Here is a 19,737-nt window from a genome sequence, read left to right on the forward strand (position 1 = left end):
GGTGTTGGTTTGTCTCTGTATATTTTTGTTGGCTGAGGAGTTTTAAGTTATTACATTCTTTTAATCAACAGAAAAACACCAAAGTGTGTGTGTCTCTGTGTGTATTATCTAAAGTTTAGCCTACAATTTATTGGCCATACATGCTGAACTCATGTGTACGCACATTAACACACACGCATACAAGCGGCTGTATATGACCTGTGACTGAAAGCTTCCAGAGCAAGGTGTGTGTGACTCTTCCAATGAGTTATGATCATATGTGGAAAAATATGTGTGTGTGTGTGTGTGTGTGTGTGTGTGCTCCAGCCAGCCAGACACATGGATGTCTGCCCATTAAGACACAGCCCCATCATAACATACGCAAACACAGATATGAACATGCGCGTGCAAAGACATGCACAAACGTGATGTTGCGTACAGTGCTTGAGTGGACGCACACATACTGATGTGCATGTGTGCACACACCTGCTGATGAGGAGATGGGCCCACAGTGATAAATTGTGGAATGCTATCTGTTATGTGTATGAGTGATGAATGTAGTAAAGTGAGCTGTGGAAAAAGCCTTCTCTGACAAGTTAATCTCTAATAAATTCTCCAGACTTCAACATTAAGGAGAGAGAGAAAGAAAGAAAGAGAGGAGTGGGGAAAAAGAGGAGGGGGACTTTTTGGGGGTAAGAATATAATTGTTTGGTTACAAGTATCAAATTTTTCAGAAGTAGGAATATGGCTTCTTCCATAATTCAACCTGTGTGTGAAGAAGTACAGGACTGTGTTTGTGCATTAGGGTTTGAACACAAAGATGTAACTCTTTGTGTGTGAGTGTGCATGCGTGTGTGTAATTGTCCAGTATGCTGGTTCATTTAGTATAGAGGCCTGTGGTTGGGAGCCTGTGATGTATGGTGTAATCATGCTGTCTGATCAGCGGGCACTTCGCTCGGTTCATCTATTGCGAGCTGTCAGGACTCCAGCCGAGGGCGAGGCCCTTCAATGGCGCTGGAGGAAACAGACGCTCTCTCAGTCTCTCACTGTAAAGAGATATATGCTTGGATATATCAAATTTCTAATAATTTCCAACTTCTCTCATTGTCTGTGAGTGTATATGCACACAAGTTTAAATGTTCAGTTGATGGAAACTACCAATTACAAAGTATCTTTGATCACGAGGGGGCAAGGGTCAGGAGGTCTCTAACGCAAGGGTTGGGTAACCAAATAATGTTCTCCTTTGGTCGTGATGAAATTTATCATTACATAAATGACATTATTAAATTTACTGTCAGCCATTTCATGACCAAACATTATAAAATACATGTTTTTAAACGCTTACAAGTACAATGTTCAAGAAAGGAGAAAAACAAGACATCAGGAAAGTGAGACCTTTTGTATAGAGTAAATAAATGGAAACTATTGTAATCCTACTGCTGGTTAATGACCCCATTGCTGTTTTTTAGATATTTACTAACTGCACATTCTGTTAATTCTTTGTCATTGCATTCCTCAAAGCTATCGGGGAGAGGGGACCCCTCTTCAAGTTTCAGGTTTCCTCCACTTTTTAGGGACGACAATGCCACTTAGGTCTAGACTGAAATATCTCAACTACTGGATGGATTGCCATGAAATTTGGTACAGACATTCATGGTTCCCCGACGAAATATCCTTATGAATTTGGTGATCCCTGACTTCTCCTCCAATGCCACCATGAGGTTGACATTTGTGGTTTTGAATGGGAACAGCTACTTGATGGATTGCCATGAAATGTCCAATGTCCAAATATTTGGGTTATGATCAAATACCTGCAAAACTTAATATCCTATCAGCCTCAGCTGTGTCAGTTTGTGGTTAGTGCCAATTAGCAAACGTTTGCATGCTAACATGCTAAACTAAGATGGTGAACATGGTAAACATTATAAATGCTAATCATCAACATGTTAGCATTTTCACTGTGAGCTTGTTATGATGTTAGCATTTAGTTCAAAACACTGCTGTGCGTAAGTACAGGCTAACGGATTTGCTAACATGGCTGTAGACTTGTTAGTCTTGTTTCCTTATTTGCCAAAGTTTTTCTTTTCTTTTCACTCATCCTCTTGGAGATCTTGAGCTGGTTCTGGAAAAACTGCTGCTGTAAGCCTCTAATGCCCATGGACACACTGTATGTGATATTGGACTACATAAATAAACATGATTTGCTCCAGCCACCAGCCAAAGTCTTGTTAAAACAGCAAATCCAGCAGATCACCAAACGTTACCTGGAGGTCTTACTTTCTTGGTGGCTTGTTGATAAAATAGTCCTGAATACTTTGGGGATTTCCCAGCAACTCTGACCTGCAGGCAGGAAAGAAAGTTGCCTGATGTGCCAGCATCAAAGAACATTACAGCATCATCTCATCTGCGATTATTTGGCGGAAAGTGAAATAACGAGCATCTTAAAACAAAACGTCTATTCTCCTATCCAGGCCGTCTGTTTTGAGTGCATGTTTGTATGCATCTGCGAGTGCATGCATTCTAAACAGGCCTAACTAATCATCCCAGGTCCCAACTCAGAAAACAGTCTCTAATCCACTTCCTTTAGAGACAAAGAAGCAGGAGAGTTACGCAAGACCTGCGATTGATCGGCGGCACTAATGTGGAACGACCTCTGACATCTGGCTTCTAAAGCTGGACGGCTCCTCTTCATATGCTCCTCTTCATTCGAACAAACACGAACATGCACAAACTAAAAAGCAATCACAGTCATGCAGCCGTGCTCGAATTTATGCATTAATATGCATGTGCACACCTACAAACTCCAAAGGAAGGGGGGAACATACAAATGCAGGCAAAGTACACCACGGACATGGATGCAAATGTCCATATCATTAGGACTGTGTTACACAATGCTGTCAAGGTAACAGCAAAAACAAATACTTATTAGGTATGTTGTCATGCTACTCAGAACACAAGCACTGCAGGACTAAGAGCTTGTTTCCAGACTCGAAGTCGAGTGCCGGCTGTGGAGAGTCAAAGAGCACGGAAATAACTTTTTAAATAGATTTTACTAAAATAAACAAGCCCTCTCAGCTAAGGAACGTTGTCATTGTTGGTGAGAAGCAATTAGACGTCCCTGACGAGCCACTTCAGTGGGAACATCAGGGGTCAAGAGTGTTTAAAGCACACTGTTAATATACCTTTCACTTCTCCTAATGGCAGGAGGTTAAGGGCAAACAAAGCTGCTACTCGAAAACTTTAAGAGCACTTCGCCCGAATCACAGAGAGAAGTCTTAAGACAACAAGACAAAGTGAGTTCTTAGGAAGCCAGTTCATTATCGAGAAAAAATAGATTTTCCCGACAAACACGTGTTAAAAAGAAATACCCGCAAAATGTCATGTAATACATTTAACATCTTTAATGTATCCGTTTTGAATGCTGAAAGCTGTCTATTGCATTTTTGAGGCAGACATCCAAGAATGCAAAAAAACAGGGATGGGTGTAAGTAACTAGTCACAACTATAGTGCCGTAAATGCATCCCAACGGCTAAACTAGCAGCACATCAGCTGCCAAGTCTTAGTTTTGTTCAAATATTTTGGCCTAACTGTGTAATAGTTACCATCTAGAAAGACCTGTGCATGTTATAAAAATGTGATCTGTAGGTACTTCTAGCATTGCTGTCATTATCCACTTGTTTCTTCAACAGCTGGAGAAAGATGAGATGATGAGTGTATGTTTTAAAGATAAGAAAGGGTTTTATGCCCCTTGTTATCCATAAAAGCTACTTTTTTGGCTTCATCCACCTGCTCCTTCAACTGACTTTTCTCCAGTAATTCATAAAGCTTCACAAAAGAGACTCACTCTTTTAAATCACTTTTATAGGTATCAATACCCTTAACCCCCCCGCCCCCATCCTAATTTAACCCCTGGTAACAAACAGAGTGTATGTGTGTTGTGTAATCGCATCTTACTATCTGAATAATGAATAATGATAAATAACAGGAAAATACCACACCAGACTTTAGACCAGGTTTTTGTTGGTCAATGAGGCTATCACTTTCTGCTGCCTCAAGATAGCAATGCGCCAACAATGCACCTGTCCACACCTCATTTTAAGACCCACATGTGGTTTTACGGGGGTTATGTGCCGGATTTCTTTGCTGGGAGCCAGTCTTTCTGTGAGGTTGCCAAGCTAAGTGGATTTATTTACCTTTGGACAGTGCCAGGCTAGCTGTTTCTACAGTGACTCTTGTGCAGATAATGAAGAATTGTTTGGATTTCAAACAAAGTGCCAGGTAAACACACCCTCCATCTCCCCATGCTGGGACTGAGCTGGCACACAACTGCTATCACTGCCTAGTGTTGAGAATTACATGAAATATGATCAATACTATCAAAATACAAAGAACAAAAGCAACTAAAAAAAAAAAAAAAAAGATTATGCTGCATATTCAAATTGCAAAATGCTGTGCCAGCACTTGAGGGTATTTGATTTAAAGCTTTGCAAATGGGCTTGATTGTGGTGTAAAAACATCATCACTCAGTTTTGCCAAACACACACACAGACACAGGCACACGCACCAACACGCACACAGAGGGCCACCATGTAAGCAGAGAGACTGTGCGCCGAGCCAGCACAGCATTAACAGTCTGATTTATACCACCGACAAAACTTGTTTTCGAAGATCGCTCTTCACACAAATATGCCGCAGAGCGCAGCTGGAAGCCATCACCCTGCCGCAGAAATCAAACGTGGTGGGATTAGCCATCCCAAAATGTATTTTCTAACGCAAATCCCAGAGTAAACAGAGAGTAGAGGAATGAGTCGATGACAAGGAAGTTGGAAACAAACTGTTAGGGTCTTTGAACGTTTGTACCAGATCAGGCGTTTGATGTTGATACAGAGAGATGAGAGTCAGCAATGGAGATCAGGAAAAGGAGGGGAAAATGAAAAAAAGGGGGAGGGGGGGGTAAAAACTGCCAGGCAGGGCACAAGGTGTAGTCGGCACCATTTGAAGTGGTTTTTCAACACAGCCAAAGAAGGAAGAGGAGAGAGAGAAGAACAAACAACAAGAAAGTGTGAGAAATCCTGGGAACTGTACTGAATGGATTTCAACACCAGCCACCCGCCAAGGATAGTGTTTTCATTAACATGGGATTTCCAACATAGAAGTTCTGATTCCAGCACAGCAAAGAGTACGGACCCTCCCTTTTCTCTAAATCCATCTCCCAAGTTAAGCCTGTCATGGCCAGATAACATAACTCAGCTGATCGCTATCTCTGCTGCGTTATTGCGTTTGGATTTAACAGGTGGACAGAACAGATAGATACAGTAGATACCATTCAACTCTTCCAGACACAACCTGGAATGTTATAGTTCAGTATGTTGATCTTTGATCGCCATATGCTAGAGGATATTAACAATTTTCAAAACGTTGCAATATCCTGTGTCACTAAGAGTTAACATTTGACCCATATAAATGTGGGATGATTCTTTTTGCACAATTTTCACAGTACACCTTTAATGATTTGAGAGATCCAACTCTGCACACGTCACATACACTCAAATAATACAAACTAATCTATCAGGTTATGCTGTATGCAGGTAATCAAAGGCTGGTTAAAATCTCTGCTACAATACACAAAGTGGTTCTGTCATATTTTCCATTTGCACAACCAGAACACAACCTCAGGAGAGGTGTAATTTCTAATTCATGCTGTAAAGGTGCTACATTCATTGTCCCTGCCAGTTACTTAGGAATATGGCTTACTGTATTATGCGCAGCAAAAATAATGAGATGCCTGCTCACTGTTCTGTGTCATATCGTTCTCATGCACCTTTGTTTTAACAAGGTCCATCTACTGTGTGTACAGTATAACCAAAAGGCAGGGTGAATGCACTTTAAATGTCAACTCAACTGGTCTTCATAGTGGACATAATCTAAAGTGAGACAGTGTGACTTTTGAAAGAAGAAATAACACATTCTTCTTCTTCTCACAAATGAAACGTTCATTCATTAGCAATAAAACGCACCATTGCTCAATTCAATACAGTCAAGAATTTCACAGCTACAGCCTTACTTGGCCTGTTACAACCAGTAGCTTATGCTGGCTAATGTTAGCTAATATTAGTAAATTTTATGTTAATATTGTTGTATATATATGCATATATATTGAACATTACTATGTCGGTTTGCTGACTTATTGACTCCACTTGTGCTACTGTTACATTAGTTTAACATTTTATACTAAGCAATATCCCATTAATGTCACTTGTAGCCACAGTGACAAAAGTTACATATTCTCGCTTTAAAATTTGGTTTTGACAATGTGGTGTCTGTTTTGTATTCCTGTTGTCTACTAACTACTGTGTGTTGCTTTAGATGAGAGCATGATTTATAGCTCAAGTGATATACAGATGTAAACAAATTAGGTCCACTCACCCAAAACATAAATCTGATCAAAGACACACATACACAGTAGGCTGAAAATATTTTCTGAACCAAAGATTAACCAAGATTATCTTCATCCTTCAAAAAAGAATATACATATATATATATACACACACACACACATCTAAAATCACGCCAGGTTGCACACATGCCCACCATTGGCCACTGATGTCACTGGGGACACACCTTCCCCACTCTTTGCCATCAATGTCTAAGGAATGATTCTCAGTATTGGTCCACAAATAAAAGCAGCATGTGATGATACACACACGCGCACACACACACACACACACACACACACACACACACACACACACACACACACACACACACACACACACACACACACACACACACACACACACACACACACAGGTCTTTCATCCACACTTCCTTTCTCTCTCTGCCCCTTTCACTCCCCTCCTCTTCATTAACTCGCTCAACCACTAAATCACTCCAACTTTGCCAGTCCACATTCAGACAGGGACGAACAGAGAGAGTTGCTCTGATAAACACTCCAGTCTTCCAAGAACCAAGCAGGTAATTGGAAATAAAGTGCATGCAAACAGGTGTGAACGGACGAGAGCAAATAAATCAGCTCTGAAGCAGAAGATGTATCTTCTTAGTCCAGGTGTGTATCATGGCTCCATTTGAAGGCGATGGGGAAAAAATCATTAGATTTCCATCAATCACTGATCTTCTATATAAAAATCTCCTCGGTTGCTTTAAAGGGAGGTAACAGTTAATAATCTGAAGCGTTGGCGGCCTGTGATGACTCCATTAAGTAATGTGATGGCAGAGTAAATGGGCAGCTGGTGACTGCAATGCTGGGGTCAAACCCTTCAACCTCTTCAAACTATACAAACAGTGAGAGAAATTAGAGAGTGAGTAAAGAAAGACCAATATATAACAATAACCAAAAAGAGCAGAGAGAGAGATACAAGGACAAAGAGAAAGAGGGAGAATCTGTTACGTGGCTCTTACTCAGTACTTCATCCTTGGTCCATGTGTTGTCTATTACCTCCTGCTTCTTTGTTTCTGTCCTACTTCCAGCGCACATACCCGCCGTGCCAACAACACGCCAGCCAAATTAATAGGAAATACACACACACACACACACACACACACACACACACACACACACACACACACACACACACACACACACACACACAAACACAGTGGAGTAAGTGCCAGCATCCTTGCTCCAAGCTGGCGTGAGTACAACACACTGTTGCTTATCCAGTCAGAGCTTCCACCAGAGGCTATTTTCCAATCAAATCAAAAGAAGGGCTTAGCAGGTAGGCCCGGGCCTTTGTCTGTGGAGCTGGATGGATGAAACAGACACTATGAGAATGTCCTCAGTGCTTGCTTAGTTGCTTTAATCCAGTGTTGGGCGGTCACTGTAATCCGCTCACTTGGATAACATAATTACATTACAAAAACAAATGTTACTAATCGGACAAGGAGATTATTATCAAATTACTAAAAAAAAAGAAGAAAAAACTTACGGTGGTTCTGAGCGCTTGTTTGTTGTCGAGCATGGTCGAGAGAGAAAGCCTGCTCGACAGAGGAATAGAGGAAAAGCAGACAAGTGCTTTCTTTTTGGCAAAAACATTTGAAATCTGTGGTGGTTTAGCCCACAAAAACACATAAGAATACATAAGCCTTAAAAAGTCCGCCTAACATGGCTTTGTAGGCAACCAAAGGTTCTCATTACAAACCCACATGATATGAAACATTCCCTCAATAGAACACATATTGTCAGCATGTCTCAATTACAGCCTGATTTCCTCGCTTAAGAAACACACACACACGGAAATATGCAAGTACACTGATGCTTGTGTGTGTATTTACTAGATCAATGCATGTAAAGATGCACAGACAAACATATAGCAAAGTGGGATATGGCTTGTGCACTATGAGAACGACAAGGACTTACTTCACACACAGGCTTAGCCCAACTCTTTCATTTCCACTAAACAGAACCTGCTGTGTGTGTGTGTGTCTGTGTGTGTGTGTCTGTGTGTGTGTGTGTGTGTGTGCATATGTACAAGTGTGTTTGGGCTTGGCCAGGCAGCAGAGCTCTCTCAGGTTACACACACACAGGAAGGCTCAGAGCAATAACAAAGGCCTTTCAAAGGAACCCTCAGCAGGTTAAGATAAAATGTTTTCGCTCAAACTGATAAAAAGCATCTGCAGCTTAAATGAACAGGCGCTGGTATCAGTGGCATGGTATGCACTGCAGATCGGCCGGCACTGATTAAAACAGACACTGGGCAGTCCTCTCTTTTACACACAAACGACACACACAGAGTGCGAACAGCGAGTGTGTGTGTCCAGTCTGGTAATGACAGAAGCACCTGTGAGGTTTAGTTCCAGCTCTAAATCCATAGCCTGCCAATAACGTCCACAGTGAGAAACAGATAGTGTGTTATCGAGCAGTTCTACTCTCTAGACTCTTCACACGAGTCCACTTGTCCTGTAGGAGCACCACTATCATTACTCTCTTATGCTCAGAAAGGTTTTTCTAAGTGGTACCGTGTTGCACAACCTCCACCTCAAATCACCTGTAACTGCTGCGTGTATGTTTGTGTGTGTAGAGCTCATGCTATGTACAGAAAGCCTGTGTCTCTTATGTGAAGAGGTTTTAAGTGGTGTGTGTGTGAGTGTGTGGCTGTGTTTGCGTGCAACTTTTCTTCTTTATAACCACACAGGCTGACCAGGAACACATTCTTATTTACAGAAATGGCTGAGAGGGACAAGAATCAGGGTAGGAATGTGTGTGTGTGTGTGTGTGTGTGTGTGGGTGTGTGTGTGTGTGTGTGTGTGTGTGTGTGTGGGGGGGGGGGGGGGGGGTGCATGGTCACGCTAACATCTGTGCTGTCACTTTAGCATGTGTGCATACTGTACGACTGTACCACAGGGTGTCTGATACTTCTACCAAGTTTAAATTATTACTTTTATTACCTAATTGATGGCAGTTAAAATGAAATACAAGCCTGCATTCCACAAGTGAAATAAATGTGAAATTGGAAACAATTGCATGCCTATCTGCATGGAGGCCTCCTTGGTGAAGAAACAAAGCACCAACATAGTGCAATGTGTAAAACTGAACTAATTAAAGGGAAATTCTGCTTTATTATATCTAAGCTCTCACTTTCCTGCTTTTGGCCATCATTTCTATCAGATACGATAACATTATACTCACCAAAGTAACTGCAGATTACTTTGGTGATATTGCTAGGATGTGAGAACATGGCTAAGTCCAATGGGACAAGAAAGAATGTAATTATTATCAATAGGAAAGATTGCCAAAAGACTTGTATGACACTTGGATTTCCATTCAGTGTTTAAGTTGTATACTTTTTTTCTGTCTCTACACTCTTGAAGTAGCACCTCCACCTTCTTGCATCTCACCTGGAAGCCCTGGATGCGAGCCAGGTAGTCCAGCTGCTGTGCAGGCTGCACTGAGACGCCGCAGCCCAGGGCCGAGTTCTTCCCCTTCATGGGCATGGAGGCGTCGGCTGTGGGTGACTGACCGTTAAGCAGCAGCTCTCTGGCCATGGTGGCGGTTGGGCTGGGTGAGGAGGCTGAGCCGCTGTAGTATGGAGGGTGTCCTGGGGGCAGCGGGGCAGAGCAGGGCCCCATGTCTTTGGACGTCATGTAGTTGACAGTGCCGCCACTGCTGCCGCCGGGGACCGGAGCACCGCCCCCCTGCTTCCTGCTGGCCTCCATCTCCTGGTAGACATCGGGGCTGAGGTGGAGCAGACCCTTCTGGGCTGGAGGGGTCAAGGAAGAGGGGAGGGAGGATGAATGCAGGAGGAGATAGAGATGATGGGGAGAGGAGAGAAAAGGAGGAACAAAAGAAGGGTTGGATGAATGGATAAATGGACAGAGATGAGGAGTAGATAGAGGTGGAATGGGTAGGAATAGTGTGGATAAGGTCACATGGTTTATAAAGGAGCAGAAAGGGACAAAGGTAGGAGATTAGGGGAGAGAGAAGAGAGAAAAAAGGGTTATTATGGTTCTCATTATTAACCATTGAAATGATTTGCACACATTCCTCTGTCACTCACTACCAGACAATGCCAGGGTGTGTGTATGTGTGCCTAACTGTGTCCATTTGTGTATTGTGTGTGTGTGTGTGTAAAAGCATGTGCGTTGGCTCCCAAACTGGCATTCCATCACCGAACGTAGATGACAGTTTCATGTGGTTTGGCACTTCCGAGCACTATCAAAGTGTCTGCTGGGAAACACACACACAGCCTCACTCTCAAACACAAACACACAGACACAAACGGAGCATCTACCAATATCAACAGAGCGGCTATGACTTCATCACTGATGGGAAACAGCGCTGTCAGCTAACCGGCATCCTGCTTCACTTATAAGGTCTCTTCAAACGCAGAGCCAGCAGAACTCGGAAGCAGGTTCGGTCTCAGATCAAGGTTCTTGTGAGAATATTTTGGTGGCTCGAGGAAATGTCCTGAGCGATTTGGATCGTGAAGGCCGCGGCACCTCTGACCAGCTTTTCTTCAACAGGACACAGCTCGATCCAGATAGGCTGTGGTTCTAGCCAGCTGAGCACAACAGCGCTCCAAGACTATGTTTCCGATCCAGACCATTTGGATAAATCTCATTCGTTTATGTTGGCTTCCTGCGCTCTGACATCACTGTCCCGAAATGGCCGTGACAGGTGGAAGGAGGGTTGAGGTTCAATACTTTTGTCACTTTGTGGCTGCGGTGAAAGTGAGAGGAAGGAATATGAGACGTGAAAGAAGAGGAAGAAGAGATGTGAAGGGGGAGAAAGGATAAAAGAAGGATGAGCTGGGAGCTGGTTCAGATGGAAGAGGAGGTGGGGATGAGTGGATGTGAAAACCATGCGGAGCCTCCGAAGCCCAGCCAAGGTCACTAGAGACAGGAAGACCAGCTGTGTGTGTGTCTGTGCGTACGTCTGTGTGTGCTTGTTTGTGTGTGCATACGGACCAACAGCTGGGAGAAAGCGCTGGAGCAAGCACATGACTGACAGGCCACTTCCTGTTTGAGTTAACATTACACACATACAAAGACAGAGACTTTTTGCACACTTGTTGCTTACTCTAGTCTAAGGTTTCTGGGAACCTGCAGACAGTATTTCCCATTATGAACAATGAAGTTTGCGCTCCTTTCCAGAGGAGCAGAAAAGCTGAAGGAAACAGCAATGAAATCCAGGACTTATTACTCATACTACAACAAACTGCACTATGCCAGCAATGACACAACTGCTATGATTGTTCCCCCCTCCCAATCATGATGACAACTTTAATTTGAATTTACGCAAGTAAAACTCACAGGCCTGCGCATTCTGAATGTATCACAAAAAAATGAAAGGTGTTAGCCAACATGACATCAGCTGTGGACAAAGAATATTGTGGTGGTGGGGGGCTGGGAAGGGGCAGTAAATGCAATCCTTGTGAGTGTGTGATTGTCTGCCTAAGTGTGTGTGGGCGTGCCTGTGAGGATGTTTGCATGTGATTGAGTGCTTGAAGCTGGTGTCAGCTGATGGCAAGCAAGAGCGTGACAGCAAGAGTGAGACAAAGGAAGAGGGACAGGGAGAGTGAATAAGTTAAGAGTGGCAGAGTGTGTTTGTACGTGAGATTATGAAATTGTGTACATGAAGTGGGAGCGAGTTAGAGAAAGGAGAGAAGCAGAGTGAGGCTGAGAAGTGGGGAATGGAAGAGTAAGGGAGAGTGTGTTTGTGGTGCTGGTTCCAGGCAGTTTTGGAGGGGTCCCACCCAGACTCGGCGTCCGGTGGGCCAGGGGAGCGCTGGAGGGAAGCCAGAGCCAAGCATGAGACTGATCGAAAACAGATAGGGCCGGAGCCCGCCGCTATAAATCACCACGGTGGAGCAAGACCCTCACATAGTTCACACATGCACACAACGCACAGACACACACACTCACACAAATATGCACAGCAGGAAATGAAATGTGGCAACTTGAGTGAAAAGCCCTGCTGCAATACCCATGGGAATAGAAGGGAGAAAAATCACTCTCTTCTTACTTCTTTTTCTTTCTTTTTACACTCCCTTCCTGTCTCTAAGCCACCCTGTTTGTTGTAGCACTGCATCCCACAGCTCACACAGGGCAAAGGACAGAACCACATACTTCAATACACACATATACATATATACAATGAGTGCTCGTGGGTGCTTGAGGGGTGTGTGTGTTTTATGTGGAAGAGTAAGAACGGATGGACAGAGCGATATATGAACAGCCTGTGACACATTTACCTATTTATGTGGAGCATAGCTGGCCAATGACAGCCATGTAGGTGTGTACAGAACAATTTGTATGTTAGCTCGAGTACAACCAAACTACTATGATACAGTTAACCTATTTTCTGGATCTTAATAAACCACACCATTATAATATAATCATAATTATAATTTTCATCATACCACACACATTCGTGATACTATTTATTGGCTTCATTTTTTCAGCAATAGCCATTCTGCATTGCATTCTGTAAGTTAATCTTTATTATAGTTTTACTGTTACCGGCGGAGTCTGTCCTTTCTGCGCAGGATTTGAATTACACACCCAATGCGCAAGGGATTCACAAAAAACAGAAGGCAAAAGCTGATGGATGCATGCAATTCCCATAATGCAGAAGACCACATTCAATCATGAGTTCAGTAGTACCGTGTTGCGGACAAAGTGACGCTATGAATCCTCCCAGCCCACAGTTTGGGCTGTAAACAGATCATGGATGTATTGCAAGAATTGGATATCAGACTCAAAAATATTTCATTGTTTCTTTTACAATCACAGGGCTTTTTTTTTTATTTTCTGCTGCAGTACCATGGTCAGCCACTGGGACAAATTAGCTGAAAGGCTGACTAGCCACGCCATATCAAGCTCTCTTAATACATCAATGAAAGAGATACATGAGTTGTTCTTATTCTGCAGTATTTCTGAAAGAGTAGCTGCTCAATGCTTTAAGCCTGTTGCACCTAAAGCCAGCATCACTGAAGGGTTGGGTGTGGTCAGCAGTGTGCTCTGCTGTGTCTGTAACCACACCCAACAATGATGTCACAGTGTACTGACACACCCTGGAGTACACTTTACACCACTGCAGCAAGGTGAGAACCACTGTTCTCTGTGAAACTGCTCCTGTAATTCAAACACTTGTAAAGTCTGTCAAGAGCTGATGTGAAAATATCAGGCAACCAGCTTTGAACTTTGATTGCACAGAAATGATTCAAGACAAACAATTCTCTGTTATTTGTTTTCTCTAAAAAACACACTTGAGCACAAACTGACACAATTATTTATCAATGATTTATCAGATAGAAAATTACATTCTGATGCCAGAGACTTATTTACTATTGATTTTCCTGCAATTCTGTGAACTGATTTAGTTATTCCCACTTCTATTCAATAAACGGCAAAGTCAATCAAAACAATGGACAAACCAGAAACATCTTCCATTCAGCAATCATAGACACACACAGAAAACTGAGACCAGCTGTATCTGTTTGAATGAGTTGTAAATGGTGTTTATGCAATAAACATTATTCAGACATTAGCGTCGTGTGAGTGTTGTGTGGTTTGGGCAACTTTAAAGAGGTAATTTGCAGATAGTTAAGCCTCACGCTGAGTGCGAGATAAACTATGAGTGGGAATGGCACAGGACCAATGGCACACTCTAAGCCAAATATAGGAATGATCACCAAATAAGGAAGACTTTGTTTCCCAGGGGGCTCTGCTCTGGAGGTATTGGGCAATTCCTGGAGCTTTGGCTACCATAGAAACCACAACCACCACAAAAGTTTATCCAAGGGAAGAAACATTTATCTATAAACATAATTTAGATGACATATCTTTCAGAAAATTGGACTAAATCACACATATGAGTGCTATATGAGTTGTGGCAGGGGCTCAGTTCTCATCTGGATTCTGTATATCGAGTCCGGACCAGCAATGAGCAAACTCAATAAGTCAGAGTGATTAGTCTTACCAATCTGCTTTGTACTTTTCAACATGAGAAAGCTGAAACATCACATTCATTCTCCTCTCCAGACTGAAGCTGGATACCCCATGTCAGAGCACTGCAGCGCTGCCAAAAACCTCCATTAGAAGCGAGTGACGACAGCACATTCGAATCTAATAAGGCTATCTGTTTGTTTTCCACTCTGCTGCTCCACATCTCACAGACTGTTCGTTTGTCCCCTAAACTCTCTCTTTCTCAAGCTGCTGGCATTTACTTTGCTGGCATCCAGCATGAAACTGCTTGCAGTGTGTCCTTTTATCAAGCTGGGACATCACAACAAATCAAGCTCAGATATTACGATGCACGTAAATCTGCTTAAGCAACACCATGACTATGAATTCTTTGCATAACTTGTTACACCTGTAATAAATATTAACTTACTTAACTCCCACACCATGTGGAATAAATGGAAAGATAACATTGCTGCCAGACTCTGGAGACCAGGAAAACAACTGAAAATAGAATGTGAAGTCTTGAAATAGCGTTGGTGAGAGGAAGGCTTTTTCATCGTTTTTATTTTGATTACAGACAGCCAACTTAACAACAAATACAGCTGATAGAAACCAGCTGTTTCCTAGTACATCCTTAGGCTTTTTTAGTGAAGAGACATATCCCCCTCTATAAATGAAATGCCTGTTAGGGCCTTCACATTCCCATGTAAATTCATACATAAATCCTGTCATGAAACTATTTTGTATTTGTCTAAAGTGAAAAATGTCCACAAGTAGAGGATCTTTTCCAAATGATAAGATGAGGCTGTCTTTTCCATGTCTGCATTTGTTTCATATCCGGTTTCATCTTTGTGAGAGACAAACGAACAGAGACCTGTTAAGTAAACAGGTTATTGTCAGCTTACTGCAGCAAGGGGGGAATCTTATATAATATAACTTTACCTGCAGCTATGACAGCATTTGTCAGCTATTAAAGGGGTGCAACCAGCACTTTGACATGCACGTTTTCAATGCACTGCGAGACTAAACAAGACTTTATGGCCACGCTAGCAGCTCCATGAGGCTACACTTAAGTTGCTTCAAAGTTCCAGTATTTTTTCATGAGCTCTTTATCTTATTTTGTCTACAGCTGGTATGTGGACGAGACACACAGCTAAGTGAGATATATCTTGCTTCATACATATTCTCACATCATGTCATCATATATCCTGCCTCACCGTTTTGTGTCTGTGTGTAGGATTATGGGTATGTGTGTCTATGTATCTGTGCTCTAGTGTGCTTGTGTGTTAATCCTGAGTGAAAGGCTACGTGTTTTTTGTTGCACAGGAAGGTAGTGGGGGGGACTCCCCGGAGGGCCTCAGTGTGCCGGCCCTGTAAGCCTGTGTGAATGAGCCTGAATTCGCAGGCTCCCCACGAGGACGCACGGCCGATTAAGCTGACAGTCAGAAGCCCATTGACCAGTCACAGAGATTAAACGCCGGGCCATCTCGGCGGCTAAAACCACCTGCGGGATGGAGGGAGCGATGGAGAACCGGAGAGGAGGAGGAGAAGGAAATGGAAAGAGACACAGGGAGACGTGCGGATACTCACTGTTACTTGTCGCTTCAGTAAATGACGCCTTTTGTCCATTCCAGCCTTTGTTGTCCATCTGTAGTGATGCAGAGAGAAGGAGAGAAGGGGGGGATGTAAGAGAGATGTAGAGTCTTGAACAGACAGCTTCTTCACGCATGTCAGACGAGTTCCTTCCTACTGTTTGTGCCACAAAGAGACGAGCGCTCACAGGAGGGGATGCTTAAGGAGCCTAGTGTCTGTCTAGGCCAGCTACTTAATTAGGGGGGTTGTCAGTGTTTAGTGACTAAAAAAGGCTCCTATTCAGTGTGTTACTTCTGCTGTGGTATGCGTATCTGCCTGCACAAACACACACAGCCACAAACACACGTGTGTGAAACAGAAAAACAAATCATTACTGATGTGTGTGACAGCTGAGGAGATGACATGGCTGTAAACAAGTGCACCCCCCCCCACGCTTTTGCACAGATCACCCACAATCCCACGGTGGGAATGTAGTGCAACCGAGCTCCCAACAGAAAGGGAGGCAGGAAGGATGGAAAGACAGAAAGAGAGAGATCTAAAAGAGAGACAACCTATCCTACAAAACAGGAGCTTGGCAAACACTGTTTAATCATTCCATAGAGCTTGGGGTTGTCTGGGGATCTAGTGAGAAGTAGGACGTCCAACTAATTCTTATAGAGATGTTTTCAGAGTTTTTCAGGCCAATACACAGCCTGTATCGACCACTAACTCCACTCTGTCTAAATATTCTGCCGTGAGTGTACCCAGAAAGGTCTCACCTCTTGCCAGGAATTAGCTTAAACAGTGAGACTGCTTATTTCCAGGACAGCAGACTCTCGTTTATCTGAAACCTTAGACATCAAAACATAGCAGTTTACAGGGCTAACAAACAAAACTTGCAATGATGTGAAAATAAATTCAATAACTTGTCTGCAGCATTTGACATTTCCTTGTCGACAGTGTGCAGAGGGTTTGACACTTTCAAATAATGAATCCAGTGAAGCTTTGGAAATGTATCAGAGGTAACTACATAAAAGACAAAACTGAATAATGTCAGAGCTCGACTGTTTAGTATGAGGATGAAGGCAAAGCGAAATATTGACTGCAAACCGGGCTGTGTGTTTCTTTGGAGAAGATGAGTCAACTTCACAGCCATTCTGATAAGAGCAATGTGTCATCCCTTAGCGTTATGGTATGGCTGTATGAATAAGATATATGCAGCAGCACATATCTAACTAATGAGCTGTCTGGGGAGCAATGAATATTCTACAGAGCGCCCGGTTATGTAACATCGTCTCTATCTGAGTCTGCTCCCTTGAGCTTAAAAACCAATGAGGTGAATAAAGATGATGGAGATCAATGGTTGCTTGCAAAACACGTTCGGTTCAGAGGAGCTGAACAGGTTGCATAATAGGTCAGCAGCACTGGAACTCGTGATGAATCTGAGAAGCGACTGAGTATCAGGATTTGTTGAATTCTGCATTCTGCACGATGCTGTACAGACGAGATAACGTAGAGACAAAATAGGAGCGGTGCAGAGAATTTCTTTATGTAATCATTCAGCATACGGCTGTACAGGTAGCCTGCTGCCAGCGTGGCTGGAATACCAATTGCTGGATGCCCTATATACATTTTAGTGTGTGTGTTTCTGCAATTGTAAGAAATGCACTTTCCTACCAACACTTGTGAAAACAGCTCAGGCGGAGTGACCTACTTACTGTATGTCCTATAATTGTGGGCATGCATCAACTGTGTGTGACTGTTTCACATATATACATTTTAACCACCTAAAATTTTGATTCTATAAATCAGATTTGTGAAATATAATCCAACTTAAATGAAAGTTAAAATACTTCAGGTGGAGTCATGAAGATTATAGCTGCAAACAATGGTTATTTTCATTATCAATCCTTGATTTATTTAATTGTCTGGTTTATAATAAAGTGAAAAATGTCTGTCACAATTTACCAGAGCTAAAGGTAATGTCTTCAAATTGCTCGTTTTGTCTGACTAACAGTCACTAAGACTAAGATAACCTTACTGACATTTTACACAAACCGGTCAATCAAAAAAAACAACTGATGGATTAATAATGTGCGATTAATGTACGTTTTTCTGGTTAAATAGGTTTTTAATGATTTTCATCATGTACAATGTTTGAATGTTTCCTTTCGTGTTACTTAAAATTGTTATTGAGCTGTTAATAGTTTATCACCCTGGGCGGAATGGATGGTTAACCACGCCTATCATCGTAGAGCCTCTTGATATATATGAGTGTGCTATCCATTTTTAAACATTTTGACCTGATGAAGATTTGTCTGGGATCGAAAAGCTGTGCACTGTGTACTGTTTGGGGTCAGTATGCTGATTTCCAGTAGCCTTGCACCCACGTATGATGTGTGAACAACTACGCTCCCTCTTATAATAAAAACAACTGTAAGCTGCAGTCCTATGACCACAGTTTGTACCTCGGTGGGGCTCTGAGGGACTGTGGAGGCCTTGTATCCCAGCTGCAGGAGCATCGCCTCGGCTGCGTTCCGCTTGGCCACCTTCTTGTTGGGTCCTGTTCCCGTGGCAACCTCATTATTCACCTTCACCTGCATGGATGCAAACACATGCACAGGTACATACACATGATATAAAGACACCCAGAATGACAATATTTATTACAATTGAACATTATGACTTTACAGATACATACTGTGATAATGAATCACTGAATGACTAATGAAAACAATATTAAATGCACTTTTCTCATGACTTCCTGTCACGCTTTCATTCATTTTTCAGTTGAGAACACTTTGCTTCGCTTGCTGGGCCGAGTCAGCCGTGCAATTCACGTCGCATAAAAAGGCTCCAAGTGAAGTGTTTGTTTTTCAGTGATCCCAAAACATTAAATCTGTCTACACAGAATGTAAGCAGATATTTCCAAGAGAATATCAGACGTCATTATGTTATGCAAACAGACAATTACACTCTACAAATAACATTCTGGGAGCCAAAGCCTGTGAACAGCCAGGCCTCAGTGCACTCACTCAAAGTGGTCTGACATGCTCACTAAGTGCTCGGCTGAATGCATCAAGTAGGCCACAGCATACAATGAAAAGGAAAGCCTTAATAATCACAATTACTCATTTATTAAATGTTAAAAGATGATCACACACTCAGAGACATTTGACACAAGGTGGAGCCTTATTCTGTAACTAGTGATGGGTTCAGAAAAAAAGATGTGAACACAGAGACTCATTTGAGCCCTGCAACTTACCAAGGGAAACAATGTGGAAATTTTAGAAGAGTGAGTGGACTGTACAAAAGGAACACACACACACACGCACACACACACACACACACACACACGCAGGGCCTAATGTGTGTATCAAAGAGGCATGGAGAATAGGTTTGAGGCTGAATTACTGCTTGATGCTAAGAGAAGCTCTGTTCTTCTGAAAGAAGAGGATTATGGAAAGAGAGACAAAGAGCCAGAGTTTGACTGAGAAAGACAGACACAGAAAGACGACTGGGAAGAGCAAGACAAAAGAGAACTGCAGTTCAAATGTTGTACATAAATTCAAATGGACTACGCCAGCTAGCTGTTTGTCTCATACGTGAAACAGACTGCAGACTGGGGCTGTAGATACACACAGACTGCGGCAACAACAGCCAAAGGACAAGAAACAAACTAACAGGGTATGTGTTTGTTTGCCACTTAAAATCAAAATAGTGCAACTGTCTTTCATTTTTTGCATAACGGACTTTAAATA

At 42.6% G+C, this 19,737-nt stretch overlaps 1 protein-coding gene across 1 annotated transcript in view; it reads right to left on the minus strand.

The window, feature by feature from the left end:
* The window catches only part of stau2 (staufen double-stranded RNA binding protein 2), a 78,959-nt gene that overhangs the window by 26,834 nt on the left and 32,388 nt on the right, over positions 1–19,737 (minus strand). Inside the window, exons 10-12 of the mRNA XM_070928244.1 lie at positions 18,445–18,573; positions 15,995–16,052; positions 9,836–10,197 (exon numbers count right to left, since the gene is read on the minus strand). Coding sequence (XP_070784345.1) covers positions 9,836–10,197; positions 15,995–16,052; positions 18,445–18,573 — 549 coding nt within the window. The remainder of the gene's footprint in view (positions 1–9,835; positions 10,198–15,994; positions 16,053–18,444; positions 18,574–19,737) is intronic.

The sequence above is a fragment of the Enoplosus armatus genome, chromosome 21 (genome assembly GCF_043641665.1).
Source record: "Enoplosus armatus isolate fEnoArm2 chromosome 21, fEnoArm2.hap1, whole genome shotgun sequence".
Lineage (NCBI taxonomy): Eukaryota > Metazoa > Chordata > Actinopteri > Centrarchiformes > Enoplosidae > Enoplosus > Enoplosus armatus.